Raw genomic sequence first — 22384 nt, 5'->3', positions numbered from 1 at the left:
TGTTGTGCTAGGCTCAGTGCTGAGAATGTTTAAACACATAGCTGAAACTAGTAACAGTAAATGTAACTATAAAATAGAATTTTAAAGGATGGTACATTAATTAGATCCACCAAAACATTGCCTATCAATACTTACTAGAGTAATAATAAATATTAAAAAGATTGAATTTATACTGAATCATAAATTGATAAATTACTATAAGATTAGCACCTTCCCGAAGAAAATTCGGAGACAATAAAAATTAGTTAATTCAGACAGGAATGTTTTCCTTGAAATACTGCTACTTTAAACATTTTGAGGACAAATACATTATAAATTGTGTTAAATACAATTCTAGATCAAAAGTATACCGTAATCAGATAGTGTTGCCTAGTACCCATCAAGATTATGTTGGGGATGCACCCAGTTTCCCAAAAAGAAGCAAAGCCATGTTGAATTCTCTTGGTTCCAGACCAAAAGAACACCAAAACAGTCCTATTGGAAAGCTGAAAATAAACAAGAAAGGGTCTTGCACGGTAAAAGAAGTAATAGAAGCTTTCAAGTGCTTAAGTTGACAACAATACTGGCTCTGCCATTTGGGCTTCCTGCTCTCTGATCTGTCTGGAAACCCTTAAATCTTAGGAGTGCAAAAACACCTAAATATCATCAATCAATAAGGATCAAGGGAGAAAATATGAAAGCATCCAATGGATTTACAGCTGAAGTTTCAAAAGCGAAGGAAGCCTAAGAGTTATGGCAGTTTCAGCCACATAAATCTGAAAGTACAAGCTTGCAAGATAAAAGCTCAGGAGTGAAACCTCCTAATAAGTAGGGCACTGCATCTTGTTGCAAAGTGGCCTTTTGCTATAAAAAACTTTATAACAACAACAACAACAATAATAATGATAATAATAATAATGAGGAGGAGGAGGAGGAAAATAAATATACAGAATTTGATTAGTGAAATGTAAAGAAAAAAATTATCTGTGAGCCAAGGAACATTCATATATTCTGGAAAACACTGCATGGCTTAATATTGAGTGTTCTGAGTTGCTTGCTAGTTTACACTGTAGACAAAAGGTGTGGGCTAAAGAATATTTTGCAATTTTTTATTCTCTAGATGAAGCCTATTATTGTGAAAAGGGGCAATAAATGTTAAAAAGAAGGTATTGATTCTCTAGAGAGAGTTTACGACAGGAACAATAAAATGTACTGATAGTGCACTGACAGGCTGAGGGGTCAGTGGGGAAAGAGCAGTTACAGAGAGGAGCCATGCAAGGCAAAAGCCTTTTTAATGTGTTTCTGTTTTGTTTGGGTTTTTAAACTCTGGATATGATTTAGCAGCTGAAAATAAGAATACAACACTGAGGCTACATTCCTCAGAGGGATTCAGGTTTTGATGTACCTGACTGACCAAGCCTCTTCTCTGAGCACTATCTCCCTCCTGACTGGAGCAGCTGGGTGCTGCCCACAGCACAGGATACTCCCCCTATGCCACTGCTTAGATATCACAAAGTGACACATCCTGTCATTATGTCCAGAGAGCATTTTGATTTAGCTTTACAGTGATTTCAATCCGATTTTGGAGACATGAAGGACTTACCGGCAGGAAGCCTTCTGAGTGGAATAAATGAACTCACATTTTCCATGTATACAGTAACCATTGAAGCTTTCTGAACAAGGTATGTGGTTTCCAATGTAAATGTCTTCTCTTTGATCACTGGCATCTTGAAAGGAAATATACATAAACAATTATACACGGGTCTATGATGTTAATTTAAAATTCTCAACCAAAAATAGCATATCCTTAAAAACTTGCAGTGAATAAAGGAATAGAGGATAATAAAGCAGAGGCTTAAGGGGGAAGTTTCAGAGGCACCTACAGAGATTTGCTAGAAGGTACTGCACTGGAAAATTTATCCTCAGAGACCTCTAAGTAAGCTTTTTACATCAGGTTTCTCAAAAAGGAGAAAAGTGCTCATGACAGAAAGAAACCAAAGCAGGAACATCAGCAGAAGCTTTGTCAGTGGCACTGGGGCAAAGAGTTAATACACAGATACAGAGCTCTCTCCCATGTGTAAACAGATGAAAAAGAACCCTCTAAAAAGGATTAGAAAGATGTTGAACCACATTTTATGATTACTGGGTAGAAAACCACTTTATACAGCCCAGATCTGATTGGTTAAAGTTAAAATCAAACACACTTCAGTAGCAGTCTTCTTCAGAGAAACATTTTTATGGACAGAGGGTTTAAAAATATTGAAATATGTATAGAATACCCATTCCACTGGGAGGTGTGCTGGTTCTGGCTGGGATGGAGTTAACCTCCTTCACAGGAGCTGTTGGAGTGCTGTGGTTTTGATTTCTGGTTGAAATAATAGTAGTAACACAACACGGTTTTGGCTATTGCTGAAGGGAACTCACACAGCATCACACTTCCTCTGCTTCTCACTCTGCATCTCCCCTCAGCAAGAAGACTGAGAGTGGGCAAGGCCTGGGAGGGGACACAGCCAGGACAGCTGACCCAAACTGGCCACAGGAACACCTCACACCATATGACATGCTCAGCAATAAAAATTATAGTTTTGGTATTTCCAAGGTGGCAGTTGCTCTGAGGTTGGCTGGCATCAATCTGCTGGTGGGATATTGTGAGCGATAGCTTTTGCATCTCTTGGGTTTTCTTCCTCTTTTTCTCCTCCATTTTGCTTCTTAACCTCCTTAACTTCACCAATGAATTTTTGTCATGTGTGCTTTCCTGATTCTCTTTTCCATTGTCCTGAGGAAAGCTGGGATAGAGCAAGCAGCTGGTGGGCATTTAGTTGCTGTCCAGCTCAGCCCAGCACAGGAAAGCGGTACCATCTGCCCCAACATCTTTCATGCTTCTGTCCTGTTACCAAAACTATCCACAGCTGTGTTCATTTTCAACCATTTTCCCCCCAAAATTTTTTGGTAAAAAAGTCCTAAATACAGAAGTTGATATTTCATAATGAACAGGGATCTTAAGATGTGAGCGTAATTATTGAATTCTGTTCATTTCCAAGGCATTAGACTATAGCTTCACAAATAAAAAACTATAAAGCAAAAGGGAGTGTGAAGAAAAAATCTCTTATACAGTTGCAGGTATTTGAAATCAAACCAGCAAGAAGGAGAATGTATTTTTGCAAGACGAAAAGAGATATTTTGCTGGTTTAGGTTTTTTCTGAAATGTCTGGGATGTATTTTAATTTGGTTCTGGAGAAAAATCCCCAACCTTGTATTAGAGGTTTTAGATATAAGGAAGCCTGTTAATTCAGGCTGTTTTGAAGATACAGCAGACTTGATACAAAGGAAGAATACTGACTAATACTGACAGTGTGTCCACCACTGCACTGATGGAATGGACTATGTGGTGACATGTCTAAGAGGAGAAAAGTGGGGATGTCTCATACCAAAACTATCATCTCCCTCCTTGTCCAAGAATTTAATTACTGTCGTATCTGGTCCCAGTCAAACCTTATAATGAGCTACAGACAATTATATTAGTATATTCAGAGAGCTGTACCATATTTGGTTTTAATACATGTATTGATATACAATGTGAGGCCCACTGGAAAACTGAAAGGTGCATCCCCTGAAAAGTGGTCAGATAGCCACACACAGGTCAGAGGCAAAACTTACATCGAGCAAGGAGATGTTAAATGCAGGAGGTGATTCCTAGTGTAAAATAGACATTTACCCCCGTTTTGACAGGAATCCATTTTTAATGGGAGACACCTGCTAGACTGCTTCAGAGCTTCAAAGTGAAAGATGTAACTGGTGTAGGAGCCTTGAAAGAGTGACTGGATATAGGAGTTCAAAAACTTCACCAGAAGGAAAAGTCATGCATAAAAACTGAAACCCTGATGCTCATCTTGGTACAATAAAACCACCAAGCCATCTGAATCTGGAGAGACCTTTCAGATGGAACTTCAGGTAGCCACTTGCACTGCAGGAGGAGACTGTCACAGTTCCAGAGACTAAGAGATATTAGCCATTCAGAGAACAGAGTTTAACAAGATTAACTCACAGCAACTGAAAGCAAAAGCAAACAGGTAGGAGTATGGAGTGTTCTCTTATCCTGGATGAAAAAGAACAATTCAAAGAAGTTCACTTCAGGCTCTCACTGTCTAAAGAGACCTGAGTACTGTATTAAAAAAAATCAAAACAACCTTTTTTCATGAAGCATACTCTCTCCATCCACATCATTTGCTGAATATGAGACTGCACAAGTCATACACATTAATAATAATAATTATATACAATGGTCTTTCCACTAACTAGATTTCAAGGGCAATTTACATGCAATGAATAAAAGGCTGTTACCTCTTTGGAATAGGAACTGAAAGTGGTGTTTCATTACATAACATAATAAGATGCATATTGCATTTGGTGCCTTTTATACCTTCATAATGTAAGTGAAAATTGACATTAAATCACTCCAACTGGTACATCATATGCAGTGAAAATAAGAGAATTTGTGAAAAGAGAAAAATATATGAAGCTTTTTGACACTGAATGACTTTCGAGAAGAACACAAGGAATGTTGAAAGCCATGTTGGAATGGCTTTACTCAGAGAAGCCATGGGAGTGCAAAAGAAGTATGATAGAAAAAACTGAAGACCAGAGGTAACAGAGAAGATAGCAACCCCTTGGAACAAAACATGGATTAAGACCTGAACTGAGGAGAAAGAACAGTGAGTTATGTTCATTTGTGATTCCTTCCTGTGCAATATATAAAGACCCATTTGCAGACTGGATTCTCTTTTCAGGGAAGTTTTCTTCCTTCCTGGGACTGGAATTAGAGATGTCACCACAAGACTGAAGAGTTTATTGCAACCTTCAGACTACTACTCACTTATTCTCTTTCATGTGGCTACTAATTATGATGTAGGCACAAAAAGTCTGAGTTCAATCAAATGAGGTTTCAGAAGCCCTGGGGACAATGCTAAAAAAATTTGGGAACACAGATAGTGTTTCTCTCAAATCCTCCCAATAATGAGGGGGAGCTAGAAACAAACAGATGAACCCAGGATGTCAATACCTTGTTCAGGGACTGGTGCTTCCACCAAAACTTTGGGGTTTTAAATGCTGGGGCCTGATGGAACCAACCTGTCCTGAAGGGTAAAATTACTTTTTGGGTGTAAGGTGGGAGGATGGAGAGGGCTTTAGAATCGATGAGGGAAGAAGGTTACAATATCTTTACAGTAAGTAAGTCACATGGCATCACCTGAGGGTAGCAAGTGCTAGTGGGAGCACTTCCACTACTCCTGGGAGCATGGGGAGCTCAGGAGCACATTTGAAATGCTTGAACACCAACACACACATTATGAGAAACAAACAGGATGAACTAGAAGCACTGGTCATCTCCCAGAGCTACAATATCACTGGTATTTGCATGAATTGGTAAAATGAGTCCCACGAGTGGAGTGTTGAGATGGAGGGCTCCAGGCTGCTCAGGAGTGGCAGGCAGGGCAGACAAGTTGGAGGTATCATGTTTTATGTGACTGTACAGCACTTACAGTTAGTGCTGATGTGGCTGAGAGCCTCTGGGTGAAGGCTAGAGGGATGGAAAACAAGGAGATGTGGTAGTGGATGTCTGCTACTGAGTATCAAGCCAGGATGGGCACTGATGAGTTATTCTAGAAGCAATTATGAGAAATTTCTGGATTGCTAGCCCTTGTCCGTAGGGGAGATTTTTAACTTCCCACACATCACCAAGGGAATCTAATAGTGCTGTGATGAACAGGACTTTCTTGACATTTTCAGGAGATAATAACTTCTTGTCAGAGGTACTCAGCGAGTACCTAGGCTTGCTATTTGTGAATATGGGGATCATGGAAGGGGTAATTTCAGGTGTCTGTCTTGGCCATAGAGATCATGAAATGGTTGAGTTTAATGGCTGAGCTTTCAGTGCAATAAGAAAAAAGGACACTGACATTGCTACCCTGGATTTCAGTAGAAAAAACCTTCAAGCTATTCATGGAACTCTTTAGCAGAGTACCCTGGCAATCTGCCTTGGAGGGGTCCATGAGTACTGGTCAAGGTTTAAGAAGTGCCTTTGGAAGCACAGGAGCAGACAATTTTGCTGCATTGTAAGTCAAGCAAGTGGGCTAGAAGATCAGCTTGACTGAACAAGGAGTGAAGCTCAAAAGGAAAGATAATTTATATGGCTGCTGGAAGTGAGATCAGGCTTCACAGGAAGAGTGCAGAGCTGTAGTTTGTAGACACAAAAGGCCAAAGCTCATTTCAAACTGAATCTGGCCAGTGTTGTGTAAGATAACAAGAACAGCTTTTTCAAGTGTGTTCTAGCAACAGGAGGTCTAAAGAAAGCATTGAAGTGATACTTGATGTGTATGGTCATCTGACTAGCAGGAATGAAGAAAAAGTTGAGGCATTAAAGGTTATTAAAAGGTAAGGTAGGGTTCATGTAGGTGAAACATTTACAACCAATGTGATTCAGCGTATTAGTTTACTGAAAATATTTTAAAACAACCTAACAAATACAGAATCATCCATTTTCCCCAAACGTTAACAGAAAAGATAGAACCATGGCAGGGAGGCTTGTGCTATGTTATTTCATCAGGAATATCACAGCTTGGTGTCTTCTAGTAAAGTCATTTTCACAGCACTTGGAGGGAGTCCAACCGTGTGGCCACTGCACAGGATACTGAGCAGCTGGGCGTCTTAGAGGAATAGAGCAGGCAAAACTTACAAATCATGCACATCTACCTGCTTGCCTTGCAACACGCTGTAAGAAAGAAACTGCTCACAGGTCTGTCTCAGCTACAGGAATCAGAGCTGTTAGGCAGACTAGAAGGGACTTGCATGCTCTATGTTCTCATCTTGTGATGCTGTAACCAAGAAGCACAAAGTCTGCACCGTACCTTTCACGTCTGGCCGATACTGCATGCCATCATCTTTCTTTCCAACTGCATTTGTGTCATCTGTTTCTAGGTGATAAATACATGCATGGTCACTTATTAGGAAAGGATATTTTCCAGACCAGTAAGTGTGCATCACTGATAAGCCAGAATGATATTCACAGAACTATTTTAAAATTGCAGTCAAGCTGGACACACTCCCACATTGTTCCTCCCACACAACCAGGTTGGTATCACACCTAGTTGGTAGCCCTGGAGTCCAGACCAACATGGCACACCTCAAACTTTGGGTTTTGAATGAAAAACTTTTCTGTGGCATGGACCTAGGTTATTTTGGTGACAGTCTGTTTTGGTGTTGGAACTGCCCAAGTTACAGATCTAGATGTAACTGGCAAAAAGTTATAAAAAAAGTTAGAAATCTGTTATTCACATGAGAAAGTCCTAAATGCAAGGCTCCAAAACCAAAGGATTATAGGCAAGATTAGCTACAGGACAGTAGGCAGAGGGCTTCAGTGGACCATTCCAACACTGGAAAAGGAAATTATGGAATCAGTTTGGTTGGAAATAAGCGTATTTCAAATGCTTATTTCCAAATAAGCATTTGAAATGCAAATAAGGGAAAAAGCCCTTAAGAATAAAGGATCAATGTCTGTGCGATCAAGGCCTAACCTGACTCACACTGGAAGCACATTTTTCAGCCCACAGCAACAAGAGGGAAGACTTCCCACACACTGGTATTCCTTCTGTTCTCCTACCACCCCCTCATGTAAGAACTGTAGGATTTTTGCTTATGTTTTCCCAGGAGCTTTTCCTGTCTTTCCAGGTAACAGTAGGCAAAGAAAGGCAATGTGAACATAGCACTATGTGTGTAGTATGGGGAACTCAAAATTACAGGTGATGAGTTCAGTTCGCTGATAACTGCATCAGTGACTTCTGACCAAAAATGCAAAAGGGAAAGTCTACCAAGCCCAGTTACGCCAGAATTTCTTTTTTCCAAAACACCAAAGTTTTATCCTACCTGAGCAGTGCCCAAGGTGCCTGATGTCAATCTGCTCTTGCCTCAGACATGACGCCTCTCTGACAAAGCACGGATTGTTATAGGAACTTCCATCAGAAGCACATACAGGATTAAAACTGTATCCACTGCAGTCTATGTTACATACACACCTGTTAATTGAAGCATACAGCAAAACAAAATTGACATCCAGCAAACAAAGATTAAGCCATGTTAAGTCCTAAGTAAGCACTAGCTCGTGCACCAATGCCAGGAGGGGAGAGCATGCTGCATGAGGATGCTGAAGAAGTCATTGACATCTCAGGCTTCCAAGAATAATGTACAAAATTGTGAATATATACTTCAGTGTGTTTTCAATAATGTATTAATGTTTCTTGTAGTTTTACTCTGGTGTCAATCACATAAAATACACCTGAAAAGTGATAACACACTAGTAGGAAGATTTACTACATTAATTGATCAGTTTGTAGTATTTATTCTCTAGTGTGAAGAAAATCAGAAGAATATTCTAACCTTTTCAGTATCAGGGTCCTTGAGGGGGAAAATAAAAAGGACTCCCTTTTCTGTTAGGCAATAGAAAGAGTTTTATTTCAAAGGCTGTATGTATAGGCTCAATATGCTTGGTTAATATTGGTTAATATCTTGCTGTGTCATTTCAAGAAGACTTTCATACCTTTGAAAGTTAACAATAGGTCTATTATGTTTCATTTAAAACAGGATTATGCAATCTTAATTATTTCATGTTGCATCTCATTAACATTTTGGTTGTTTAGGAAGAATCATTTTCCATACAATTTTTAACTAGGGATTGTAAAATGAAAGCAGGAAAAATGAAGACCTAGTGTGTAGCTGCTTCCTAACCACACAGAGGTAGGACAGCCAAATACTCAGATAGGCCTATGACCTGTTAATGTTTAGATTAAACATTTTTTAATGTTTAGATTAGACTTTTGTAGCCCCAGCAAGTCCAAAAATTTTACATATGTGAATGGCACAGGAAAACTTTGCAACTTTCCATGCCTCACACCCCCTGATTATTTTAATCAATATTCTGCTTTCTAACTGAACTTCTATTTTTGAAAGAAAGTTTCTGTGTATGTTTCACAATGCTCTGCAAGTTCATCTCCACCTTTGGGATGGGGAAAATAAAGAGTGTGGCTGCAGAATGAGGGGGAAGACAAGGTGGGCACCATGTCCAGTTCTCAGTCAAGCTCCTCCTGATGTCCTGACTGTGAGAAAGCCACTCTGCAACTTCTGAGAAGGTGGCAGTGGGCACAAGGACCTCTCCTTGGCAGACAGCTCGACAGGGGGCACATGGTCTGACTGCCAGGAGTAACTATTAGCTTCATCTTGATGTGACTTAGTTTTGTAAGTCACAGGAGAGGGAAAAATGTCCAAGCAACCAACTTACCAGGCTATGTTCTTTCCCACTGTTGCAGATAAAATTAAACTATTAAGGAGATGAATGTATGCCTCAAGCTGGTAACAACTCTGCAGCAGAACCAAATTCCATGCTGCAGAAACACTGAAGACTGCTAGCATACTTTCCTCTCTTCCTCTTTTTTCCATGAGAACCTTTTGTTGCTTAATTTAAATATTCTAATTTTGCAGGTAATTTTCCATGCCTGTGCACTTCAGATTGTTGCTAGACAGAAAATCTCTAGTGCAAACAGGGTTTTAAGTGCACCTACTGACAGTGAAAAACTGCCCCAGTAATGAGTCTCTACACATCTTAGGGACCTACTTCCAAGTACTAATGAAGCCTCTAAATATCAATATGATGAACGTATTATAATATTTCTTACTAGAAATGGTAATGGTTGTAAACCTTAGAACCAGGATGGAAATACTGTTTTGTTTACCTACTCCCACATGATGTTAAAACTAATCAGGGGTTTATTAGGGTTTACTACATACAAATAAAAGGCTCATGGCTCAGCAGTCATGCATATTTATTGGCACAAACTAGCAGAGTGCTGGTCCTCATTTGTATGACACTGGTTGTGTGCAGACAGATACCTTTGCTCTCCCTTAAATCTGCCTGTAGTCACCATCTGATGCCTGTAGCACCATGATTATGGTTGGGTTTTGTCATTCCTGGTGACAAATAAGCTGAGTTTTGAATATATCTTTTTTTCTTCATGGTAACATTACAGACTAGAGTTGGAACTGCGTGAAAATTGCTTATGTTTCCATTATTTGCTGTATTTAGATTTACCATCAATTATTAAATGCTTACTTTCTCAGAATTGTCAGATGCTTGTTTTAGGGGTGCTTATGAATTCCTGATGTTCTGGTCAACAGTCTCAGTCTTATCTCTAGCCATCTCATCAATGTACAGAAATTTCACATGTTGGCCCCCTTCACATGTAACTGATTATCTGCCTGGTGCCATTAGCTACTTCTTTGCCTACGACCATGATGCCAAGTGGTACTTCCAGCCTTCCCCTGGCCAGTTAGTCCCTGGTCACTTGGCAGAGCTGTCTGACATGTAAAAGCAGGTGGTTTAAGCACACTGTGGCATAATGAACAGTTGAACTGGACTGATGCACTTTGAAAAAAATTGAAACTCTTATTCCAACGTAAACCTCTGAAGCCTTTCAGAGGGCTGAAAGAGGATGAGTTAAGGAGAGGACATGGCTTGGGTGCAATGGTCTGAAGGGAAAAGGGCCTCCACAGATGCAGTAGGGTGGCAGAGAGGGAGCCAGGAGCACATGTTAGAAACCAGCACTCATCAAAGAGCCTGTATAGAGTGTAGTGAATTTGTCCTTGCTCATAGACAGTTTCCACTAGATCAAAAATACTGTGGGACTGTGGGAAGTGCCAAAGCGTGAGATGAGAGCAGTGACATATGGGGAGTACTGCTCCTGACAGAAAACATGAAAAGAATGTTGTTTTTAACTGCTTAGTGTTTGTGAAGGAAGGTAAAACCATGGGAGAGCAAGTTGCTGCTCTGATGTTTCACATCAAACACTTTGAAACTGGAGCCTGAGTCCCTGTGAGCGGATGGGACCACCACAGACTGAAACAGAAGAGCAGCTCAGGAAAGTGTTGGAAGATTTGCCAACAAACCCACTGTGAAATACTGAAAATATGTTATATCCTGACGTCAGAGAGCTACAGAGGGCAGATAATAGCTCGGTACTGAGATGACAGGAAATCCAACTGCTTGGTGGAAGCAAGTTTCCCACCACTAGCCAGTTTGGGAGCCAAAGCCAAGAAGGAGTCAAAGCTCCACCAAGCAGAGTCCACAGGTATGACCCATACCACAGACCAAACAAGAAGCACACGAAGTATGTGAGAAGACACAGCAGACAGTGAGAATGAGCTAAAAGTGGTATCTTAAAGGGCAAAAATCTTATCAGAGGCCTTTGCAAGCAGGAGAACCTGTAAGAGGCACCAAGAACTGTTTTCCTTCAGAGCTAAGACTGAAACTGAACACAAAATTTCAGTCCCATATGGCAATCTGTTTCCTGAAGTCTCTGTCCTGCTGGGGACAGAACACAGAGAGAGCATAAGGACAATGCAGAGAACTGCTCACAGAAGCAGGGCAGGAAAAACTTGACATCATGAAGGGGGAGCAGAGACACATAGGAGAAGCACAAGAGGGGCACCCAGGAAGAGAGTGAACCTTAAATGTAAAATCCAGAAGAAAAGAGTTAGTCATTTAAGGTAAAGTCACTTAACAGAACTGTGTATTAAGGGCATCTTGAATGTGCTTCTTGCTTCATACGAGGAAGAAGTGAATGAGTGCTTCAAATTTTTGCTGGAAAAGCTTGTTGTAAAAGACAAACTGGAGTAAAAGAAGTGAGAACCCTACAAACATTTTCTTCACTATAACTTTCCAATTGGTTTTAACCAAAAGAATCTAAACAGTTAATGCTCCAAATTGATGTCTTGCTGGCGGAGGCTCCTGCTTAAGGTCCTCAACAGATCATTCTTTTAGCCCAGGAAAGTCAACAGCATATATTCAGAATTTTTCCTGAGGTACTAGGGTATACAGAAAAAGTATCTGAATTTTGTCACCTGTCATCAGAGAGCTGATGCATTATCATTCATTAACACCATTAGTTAAACAGAAAAGCATTTGAATTTCAAGAAAGTACAAAGTGATATAATTAAACCAAGCAGATTTTTTGTGTGGTTTTTAATAAGCAAGAAATGAGGATGTACAACTCATTTTTTTAGGGGCTACTAGGTATAACAAAATAAACGTGCTTAGTAAAATGAAGTGACAAGCTCAGGCTGTAAGAGCACTTGCTGCTATTAGTATATTAATTAGATCCCCAGAGATTAGAACACATTTTAAAGCTACCTTTGTTATCATGCTTCAAGGTGTACGTGGTCTGTTGGAAGTTCTGTGTGCTTAAAAACCCTGGTAGGTTCAAAGAAAAGAGAGGGGGGAAAAAAGGAAAGGAAAAGCATGACTGACTTGTGGAGCAGGCTTGGCTGCTGGGAGAGACTGGCATTCCCAACCAACGGATCAGGCTGCTGCATTTATGCCCACCTGGGTGTTTCTCACAGATGTATTTTTCTGGCCTGGCTTCGCAGGGAGTGCTGCTTGCTATCCCTCCCCAGTAGCTGACAAGAGTGAGCATTCTCAGGTACTCACCAATTCATTGGTACATCTGCTTACAAATGTAAAATGGAAACACTAGAGTAAAACAAAGTGTGTGAAATGCACACAGATGGATAAGGGTAAGCTTGATGGAATAAATTTAGGTGAATTGAAATAGCAGGGGTGCTGAAATTGCAGTTAAGAATATAACCATGCCAAATGAAGGATTACCTTTCATTTGATGCTTCTTCCCTTGTGTGTAGTTCTTCCCTGATGAAACCTGAACTAAGAAAATCTGGATTTCAAAGTGATTTTTCTACCTCTTTGACTAGAGTTGAATCTTCATCAGGTTTTTGGTGTGTTTATAAAAATCCCTTTATAGCACAAGAGAAGTAAAATTCAATTCTACAAAGCTTCTTTGTGCCTGGCTTTAGCACTCTGTCTTTACTTCTGCCCAGCAATCCAGAACACCCTTTGAATACCATAAGCTTCACCTATTTTCCACACATCCCTTTTCCTACATTCTCCTTTTTCATGGCATGGCTCTCTCTGACCACTGAAGAAATAGTCTTTACTGCAGTGAGCTTCTCAGAGCATACATGGTGAACTGATGTTTGCTCTCTCAAAAGCAGCCTAACCCTCCCTCCCCCCTCACATAATAGGAACCTTCAAAGACCTGGCAGACACTGCTGCAAAGATCACTAAAAATATACATTAAAAAAACAGACATGGATTATTACCCATCTAGGATCTATTCAATTTCTTAATAACCAATATAGTGAAAAGACCATTATGCTATTCCTATCATATCAGAATATCTTGCATCAATATTTTCATAATTCATAATCCTACAACACAGTCTTTAATCCCTTGTTTAGGTTGATTTTCTCTATTGTCTGAATGGTTTGTTTTGTGCACAAATACTTAGGATTTTTTTTCTTCTGTTGGATCAGAAAGCTGTGTGTTGCATTTACACAGGATTTAGATACCCTTTCTTATGAATACTTACATACAATGTCATACCCTAAAATGTTAATTAAAAGAAAAGAAAGATAAATGAGTGAAAAGGTGGTCAAAAGAGGAAGGTAAAAACTTGCATGCCAGGCTTCAAACAGTCCAAATCTTTCCCTGGAGGACAAATTATATAGACAAGGCAGAGACTAGGACTTTATAATATCCACATTGGCATTTTCTAACTGTTAATACTGAGAGTTCTGAAATTCTGGTTTGGCCTTTGTAAAAACAGACACTATGCAAATTATAGGCCAGTTGAATTTATATATTGCTGAGGTACCTTTGCTTTGCAAAGTAAATCTCATAAAATGTTAATCTCAAAAGGTCTACTTGGGGATCAGCTGTCAATCTTTCTTGAAAATCTACATTATAAGTCAAAACATATCTTTGACAGCATAGTACACTTATTAAAAAAAAAAAGACTGAATGTGCCAGAATCCAATTTCCATATTTTTTCTGTTAAAAAAACAACATAGGTAAAACTGAGAACATGATAAATTTGAATTTTTACAGTGAGGCTATTTTTAAGTTAATGACTTCTTTATCAAAGACAAAAAAAACCAAAAACAAAACAAACCAAAAGCAAAACCAAAAACAACAACAAAAAAAAAACCAACAAAACAACTCAAGTGGGGCCTTCACAAGATGGAGAAACCTCCAGAGGTCTGAAGATGACAGGATATCAGTCGCACTGCTGCAGGACAGATTGTGGGTGGACCAGCAGGGAAGCAGCTCTGCAGAAAAGGACCTGAGGTCCAGGGGGAGCAGCAGGCTGGGGGCCTGCATCACAGGAGGGTCACCAGCAGAGCAAGGGAAGTGGCTCTTGTCCTACATTCAGCACTCATGATGTCCCATGTGAAACACTCTGTCCTGTTTTGGGAGTCCCCAGTAACAGTAAATACTCTGAGAAACTGGAGAGGCTGTGATGGGCAAAGGGATGGAGTGGGGGCTGCTGTGAGGAATGGCTGGGGGCTCTGCACCTCTTCAGCCTGGAGAAGAGAAGGCTAAGGAGGTGACTGCTGTCACCAACAACCCAAGAGGGGTTATCGAGAAGGTGAGAGTGAGGCTCTTCTGAGAGGTACATGAAGAGGAGTGAAAGACAACAGGTGCAAGTTGCAAGGAATGAAACTGTGACTGAACATGAGGAAATTATTCCAAAGTGAGAAAAGTTCAGCCCTTGAACAGATAGACCCAGCTGTGAAATCTTTCTTCATGGAGATGGTTGGAGCTCCTGGAGAAGTCCTTGAGCTCACACGAATGACTTATCCCTGGTTGCAGTGCAGGGAAGGAGCCCAGACCCTCTAGGGATCCAATCTTTTGATTGTGTACTGATATAATAATCTGGTTATCACACAAACAGTCAGTAGAACTGAAAACCCACTGTGTGCTAAGAAAAAGTCAGGTGCAAACCATGTGTGTTTGTGATCTGGCTTACAGAATTTAGCCCATCAGCTCTAGATGGCCACAAGCTTTGTGCTGCCCCCTCTGTGTCCACTTCTTAACATGACTGCATATCTAATTCAAAATTCCAACAGAAAACACAGTCACATGCATACTACCTATGTTTATGAGCTTCTTGCCACTTTCTCCCACAAGAGTGTAAGTCTACCAACCTCTTGTGGACACACGTCTTTTTTTTTATTTGTCTTTTCAATAAACAGGAAGAAACTTTTGGCAGAGAGACATTTGACAGTCAGAGGAGAAAGGCAGACACTGACTGAATGATGTCAGGAAGCAGCATTTCTCATGATATATATAACCTGCTTCAGTTTTGTCACTAGATGGAAAGTCCCACCCAACCCATGTGAATCCTTTTCTTTGCATTTTGTTACCTCAGACCTATAGAAAATCCCTGTTCAGGCAAATGACATGCTATGTGTTTATGCAATTTCAGACCAGTGCATCCACAAGTGATTGTCTATGCCCTTGAAAAGACTGACCACAAACTAGCAACTCTTTGAAATACTTACAAGTTGTATGAAAAAAAGAAAAAAAAATATAAAGAAATATATTTCTGTGATGCTTCCTCAACCTGATTACTTTCAGAGTTTAGATAAAGAATTAATGTACTGATTTGCATAAAGCTGAATACAAATTTTCCAAGTGTTCTGTTTATGACAACCCTCTCCTCAGACTTTATTTCTGTGTCTTGACCTAGAATCTACATTGAAATTTTTTATTGAGGCAGTGGAAATTATAAAGTTGTTTATACTTTTGCATTCAGTTTACTATGCATTGTTATCACTTTTGGTTTAGACAGAAAATGTTTCTTTGAAGTAAAAAAAAAATGAAGATACAAATCGAAAATCCCATATAAAGCCTGATTTCTTCAAACTACGTGAGATCTAGTGCAATAAAAGCATATGTACCATTTTTGATCAAGAGATAGCCATAATGCTTTAACACCAAGCATGAAAACTAAGAATCTGTAACTTTTTCAAAGGGGAAAATACAATTTAAGAGCAACAAAAAATGAACATCACTAATTTGTAATATGGCATGTATCTCAGTTCTACAATTCTTCTTTAAAGTTGCTATTAAAATGCACCAAGATTCGGTAATTACACAGATTCATGAATTAATTTAGGCTTAAGAGATGTGTGGAGATTATCTAGTCCCAGCCCCTGCTTGAAGTTGGTCCCAAGGCTGTGTCTGATCAAGTTCAGATCATCTCCACCACCATACATGGTGCTGGAGTGTCCAGCCACCCTCAGGGTAGAAACATTTTCCATTATGACAACACAAAATTTACCATGCTTTGACCTGTGTCTATTGCCCCCCACGATATCACTGTGCACCTCTGAGAAGAAAGGACCTGCTTAGATAACTCTAAGGACCTTCAAGTTCAACCTTAAAAAATCAAGAAGCAACAAATGGTCTTACTTCTGCTTCTCTGTTGTAAGGATCCGCCTACAGTTTTCACTGAAAGTGTCAGGTGCTACCACTTTTTGCATAGGATCTCAAAGTTTTCCAGACCCAAAAGACAAACCATATTCTGCAGGGAATAAAATCATCTTTAGCAGGATTTTTCCACTATTGTGAGAAAATTTGCCTATTCTGCTCCCTAGGCTATTGAGGCTGGCCTCTTGGCAGATCCTGGGATTCCTCATTAATCCCAGCTCATTTTCCTCAAACGAACTCAACATGCGGTGGCATGTGTGGCACCTTTCCCACCAATTCACTAAACATTTTACCCATAAATTAATTTTCTTATTGATAAATGAGGAGTAGAGATACTCTTTCACTTCTCAAGAGCAGTCAGAGCAGAAGGAGCTGGTCTTTGTAAAGTCTCAGATTGCACAGCTTGGAAAAGAAGTTGAAAAAATTCCTAACTGTGCATTTACTGTTTGTATCATAAATATGGCTTGAGATGATCTACTTAACATTAGGGGACAGTTCAGCTAATTCATTTAGTTACCATAATGGAGCAAAATTTTCTTTGAATGCCCAGTTATCACCTGGATCACTCTATTAAGTGTCTTAACATCACAAGCTGCAAGCAAAGGCTGTCCAGGCCTAATAAACCTACATAAATGGAACTAAATGTACTTTTTCTTTGTGGTTCAGTAAATATTAGCACACTATTCAAAAAAGTTACAGTGGACATTCTTATGTCTTAAAAAGGAAAATCAAACCAGAATATTTTTACAAAATTAGGGAATTCTGTGATTTGCTAGAATTAGGGTGATAGTCTTTGTAATCTAGTGAAATTTGAATGAAATGATAATTCTGACTAGCAGTTATGAGAGATATTTGTGTTGCCATTTACTTTGTATGTCATGATATAATTTTATGATGTCAAAACCCATACTGAAACACAGCAGTAAAGAGAATAAGAATTAGATGTTAAAAGCAGTTATAAGGGGTGCTCTACTAAAGTTTCCCAAGAGAAGATTTTAATCCCATTTTGTTTCTGCCAGGTAAATAACTGTTTTAATTTTATGAAAACGTATGCCAATTCCTATATTCTACTTTAGCAAGTTTTTGAGTTGTTATGTGACTTGTCAAAACCAACATTGTGAAGGCAATCTGTGTTAACAGACCCTGATTTACCTATGGCTAAACAGTGAATATCAATGAAGTCTATTTTAATGGTTAAAGGCACTGGGAAAAATTAAATTATATTAAATTCCTGTATATAATTGAAAAATATTATCCAATAAATTGCAAATAACCTACCTATATAGGAATATTTTCTAACTTTTGAGCATTTTCTACAAAAAAGGCCTTGTTTCCACTTATATTTTTAATGAGGACTAATTAAAGAAATCTTAGAGGCAAAAGAGCACTCTCTGCCTGTTGTCAAGAAGCAGGAACTGGTTTCATTTTATATGAGTAGGATGTAGATAATAAATTTACTCCCCTCAGCTTTATCTGAATTTTCTTACAGTTACTATATACCTGCAGGAATTCCAGCTCTACTAGTGCAGAAAGACTAAGCAAGCTTTTACAGAAGTTGAATGCTTCAGGATTTATTTTCCCAAGCCAAAAGCACATTTCAGTGCATATAGCAAACATATATATATATATAAAATCTATGCCATCTTTCCAGTCATAAATGAAGCAGACCAAGGCAATATTTCAAAAGAATATTAGTATTACAAAAAACAGCTCTAGTTCATCTGTCTATCTCCTGGAAAGAGCAAGCTGGCTTTAGTACTATGGCATTTGATGAAATGTGAAGTATGATGTTAGAATTCATGAGCATTAGTACCATTTTGCTTTCCCTTGTATTCTACAATTTAATCTTGAATGTACATCTTGAATGTTAGTGCTAAGCTGCTTTACTGTCTGAGATGTCTTCATGCTGGTATCCTGTAATAAAACCTCGTGCAATTAAAGACATATTTCAACATTAAATGGATTCCAGCTGGAAGACAAGAAAAGGGAGAGTGATGTTTTCTCTGATTAGTGATGTTCAGGCACTGTTATTCTGAGATGCTGTTCCCTCTGTGGATACAAAAATGTACCATTTGCAAGTCTTTCAAACACCTTCATGCACTGTGTCTGCAGCCACAACCCCAGTACCTGCCACCAGCCCAGATCCCAATAAACCTTATTCCATCCTGGTGGCCACTGCCAGGACAAAGGCTGTTGCAAAACAAAACCCCATCAGCAGACAGGACTTCTTTTAATTCCCTAAAACCCCCTTAAAGCCTCATGGAGCTGTCTGAAGAAGACCTTTCCTTCATGATATCTCTGCCCTTTCTGAGAGCCATGCAGAGCCTGGACAGCTGGGGTGTAATACAACCAAGTACCTCGGTCAGGTAAATGTGGTGCATCTGTTTCTGCATTATGAATTGTCTTTAAAAGCTTCTTGTTTCTTGATCATTTGTTTTGAAATTTAATTGACAATAATTGATATTTTTCATTAATTTTCCCCTGTGTGCATCTAGGAAATCAAATGCTACAGTGAGTTTGGAAGATCTGACTAGCTCAAGTCTCCAGTTCAACTTCACCTTTAGGTCCTACATTAGCACGGATGGAAATAACTGCATGTAACACTTTATAAACATGGAGAACATAGAGAAAAAAAAATCTCAGGGTTGAATAATCAGTATTTATTTTGCATTCCTGTTTGTTTTTTGAGTTGTTTTGTTGGCAGGATAAAACAAATCAAGGCTCTTTGTTTGAAAAATATTAGCTAAAGATTTTCCAGTACAACTCTCTGTTGTTTTCTCCCACTAATTTTCAACTGCAGATGGTTTGTTCTTTACAGACACATATCAAACACATTATTACTGGATGGCACTAAAGCTTCAGTTAGTAAGAACAAACATAGTCAAGCAGACAATTGTGTACCTTTAGCATTTTTCCCCTTTTGTTCAGTGATATTGTTAGGGAAAACATTACATACCCGACATTCTCTGCATCTTCATCACACTCAGCTCTGTATTTGCAAACTCCACATTTTGAGTGCTTTCTCTGAACTTCTGTCCCAGATCCTTCATACTCTGAAAAAAACCCAGTAACAGAAAGCATGACTTTCAAATTAAGCTCTGGTTTTGCTTACCTAAATCCATTTGCTTTCAGGAATACTGTCAACATAAAGCTGTCGTATACTGAAGCTATTAACCTTAATAGTGCTCCCTTTTTGAAAGTCAGTCAAATGGAGGTTGATAGAACTGTACCAGTGATAGAAAAGCATCCCTGAAAACATTAATGCTTCATTGATTGGCTCTTCCTTTATTCTTATTTCAGTCATTTTTATTTATTCCCACTTCACCAGGCACATAACTGGCATTGACATGTATCGCAGTCACATTTAGTTTTAATTGCCACTGATAATGTATAAACCCTGTTCCTTTAGATGTCCTTGAATATTAGGTATTGGGGATGTAAATACTATTTTCTGTGACAGTCTTTAATTACAGATATCCTTATGCAAGGTTACTGCTTGCATTTTTTCTCCTTTTGGATTCCTGACTATGACATTAGACTGTGTTCATGTCACATATGCTGTGGTGTATTTTCCAGACTACTTTGTTTAGTTCCATAGGAATAAAAGAAAAAAGTTGTCCTAACAAGAATCTGGTAGAAATGCTATGTATCCTAAAAAGTAAAATCACTATCAAATATTCTGATCCTAAAAACATCTACAATAATTTTACTGTTGACATGGATATCAAAAGTCTTCACCACATAAAAGAGAAATAAATTATACTCTTACTGTTTCACTACCATTAGCCACTCCTATTTTTGATTTTTAACGAAGTGATTGATGAAGGAGATCAAGGTACTTGAAAGGAAGGAAAAGAACCACAGAAATCTGCAGAGGGAGTCGAGATCCACTTAAAGTATCACAGTGTCGTGGTGGTACACAGCTGACTGCACCAGGCTGCCAGATGGACAGAGATCAAAGTGATCCCATTCCTTTCCTCATAGCAGCTTTGTGTGCTGTGGCAACAGTAAATCAAACACCACCAATGAAACAGCTGAATTTACATTCTTTAAATACAAACAGGAAAAAGAAATCCACAACAGCTCTTCCTAATTTCCCTGAATCTTGGCTGCAGGGAATCTCTCCCTCCCACCTGTGGGGCTGTGTTTCCATGAAGAATAGTGCAGGTGAACCTGCAAGCTAACTGCCTTCTGTCTAAAGCATGCTGTGCATTTTCCAGAAATTAATACTTATCAAACAAAATTCCTGCTGTAAAAATTCTATCACCACTCTTATCAAGTTGCAGTAGAGGTCATCTGCTTTTATCTTTACAAATGCACATCTTATTTGATTTCCCCTTCTTTCCAGATGCCACATTCCTATGCCTATATTTGGCATTTTAAAGTGTCCTTTAGTGTCAGATTTCACTTTTCCATGCTAATAAAAATGATCCGCTACGGTTTGAATAAGTTAAACAAATGGCACTGCTTTCGTTCATGGTATTTCCACTTCATTTTCTGTTCTTAGGACCCTTGATGCCCTTTGTCAGCAAGTTGACACCTTCTGGAGGTATGGGTACAAGAGCTGGACATATTGTTCCAGAAAAGTTGTCATCAAAGACAAATACCATTTGTGACATTCTTCACTTTAAATATCCAACAGTCATATTACTTTTTGACCATTTTTCTGCACTGACAATCATATTTACTTTATTATCCACTTTATTCCCCAATGAATACTTTTCAGGGTCAACAGTCTGTAGGAGAGATGTTTTCCTGACATCAAGGAAAAATTACCTAGGTCCTGGACTTGCTACAGATAACTGTCCTCAGACATTAAAATCCTGCTTGCTTATGCATCCTGTTAGCTCAGTGACCTGTTCTCTGTCATCCACACCAAATCAGTGCTGACTGATTTGCTCCCAGGTCTCCAATTGAAGGGGTCATGAGGCCAAGAACAGTCTCTAGAAACACTCATTTTCTACCTACTCCTTAACATTAATGAGCTATTGATTTGCAGTATTTTTTCACATTAGATGTATACTGTGTGGATGGTGTGCTTTCTAGTTGCTTAGACTGGTATGAGATTAAAGATCACATTTGACTGAGAAAGGTTATGGCTCTGTGGTGGTCCTCTTAAATAAAATGTTCTGTTGTACAAATGCCTTTCTTGGAAAAATCAGTTTAAAAAATGGTAATTTTCTCTAGAAAGGTTTTCCATGATCTCAAAGTGACTGTAGTATTTTTAGTATTAGTATTTTTTCCCTTGCTTAATTTTGTACTCAGTTAATTTTTCCACCTTCTATTTCACTGCAGTGCTTCTCACAGGTGCCAATGAGAGGTTGCTGCCCCCCAGTCATCACATTTATCTTTTCTGAAAAAATATATATATTATTTATCATTATTCTACTAAAAAAAAAAAAAATCATCAACAGCCTAGAGAACTCTTTACCGCCCATTTTTAAAGCTTTCAAGTGCAAACCTGGCAAACCTGCTGATTACAAAATACTTCTTTAACATATGGTGCTTAATATCCTTCTATGGTACCACTAGCATGCAAAACATTTCATCATACCCCATTTATATTATCTGACTTGACTACAAATGCAAACAGAGCACTTTACTGAGCACTTTTACTGCACTATTAGCATTTCAATTTTGCAATGGAGCAAAAGAAGGTAGCATACACACAAGCACATGCAGCATAAATACCCTTCCTCTTCAACTCAAGTTATGCTCCCTGTGAATGTCCCAACACCTTTTTATTTTCAGAATCATAACCCAAAACTACTTGTTCATTGTTTCTTTGTATTATCTAATGTAAAATTCTCTCTCTCCTTTCTCCCATCCCCCCTTCCTAAAATTGCTTTCTCTACCTTTTAAAATTACGTCTGTTTTTTAAAAATTGCAACTATTGTTTTTTCTTGATTAGAACTTGCTGGATCTCATGTGTACCAGTCACCTAGCACTAAAAGTATTAGACACTGCATATACTATAGACTGATGTCCTATTGTGGTTTAGGAGTGATACTCCCCATT

The 22384-nt window shown here is 38.8% G+C and overlaps 1 protein-coding gene across 1 annotated transcript in view; it reads right to left on the bottom strand.

Annotated features, from left to right (window-relative positions):
* The window catches only part of TMEFF1 (transmembrane protein with EGF like and two follistatin like domains 1), a 117654-nt gene that overhangs the window by 5999 nt on the left and 89271 nt on the right, over positions 1-22384 (bottom strand). Inside the window, exons 5-8 of the mRNA XM_021528716.4 lie at positions 19323-19419; positions 7897-8045; positions 6882-6947; positions 1583-1706 (exon numbers count right to left, since the gene is read on the bottom strand). Of these exons, the coding sequence (XP_021384391.3) occupies positions 1583-1706; positions 6882-6947; positions 7897-8045; positions 19323-19419 (436 nt within the window). The remainder of the gene's footprint in view (positions 1-1582; positions 1707-6881; positions 6948-7896; positions 8046-19322; positions 19420-22384) is intronic.

This window comes from Lonchura striata, chromosome 2 (assembly GCF_050655825.1).
Source record: "Lonchura striata isolate lonStrDom1 chromosome 2, ASM5065582v1, whole genome shotgun sequence".
NCBI lineage: Eukaryota > Metazoa > Chordata > Aves > Passeriformes > Estrildidae > Lonchura > Lonchura striata.
Note: the sequence above shows the minus strand (reverse complement) of the source record. Positions and strands in the feature narration are given on the sequence as shown.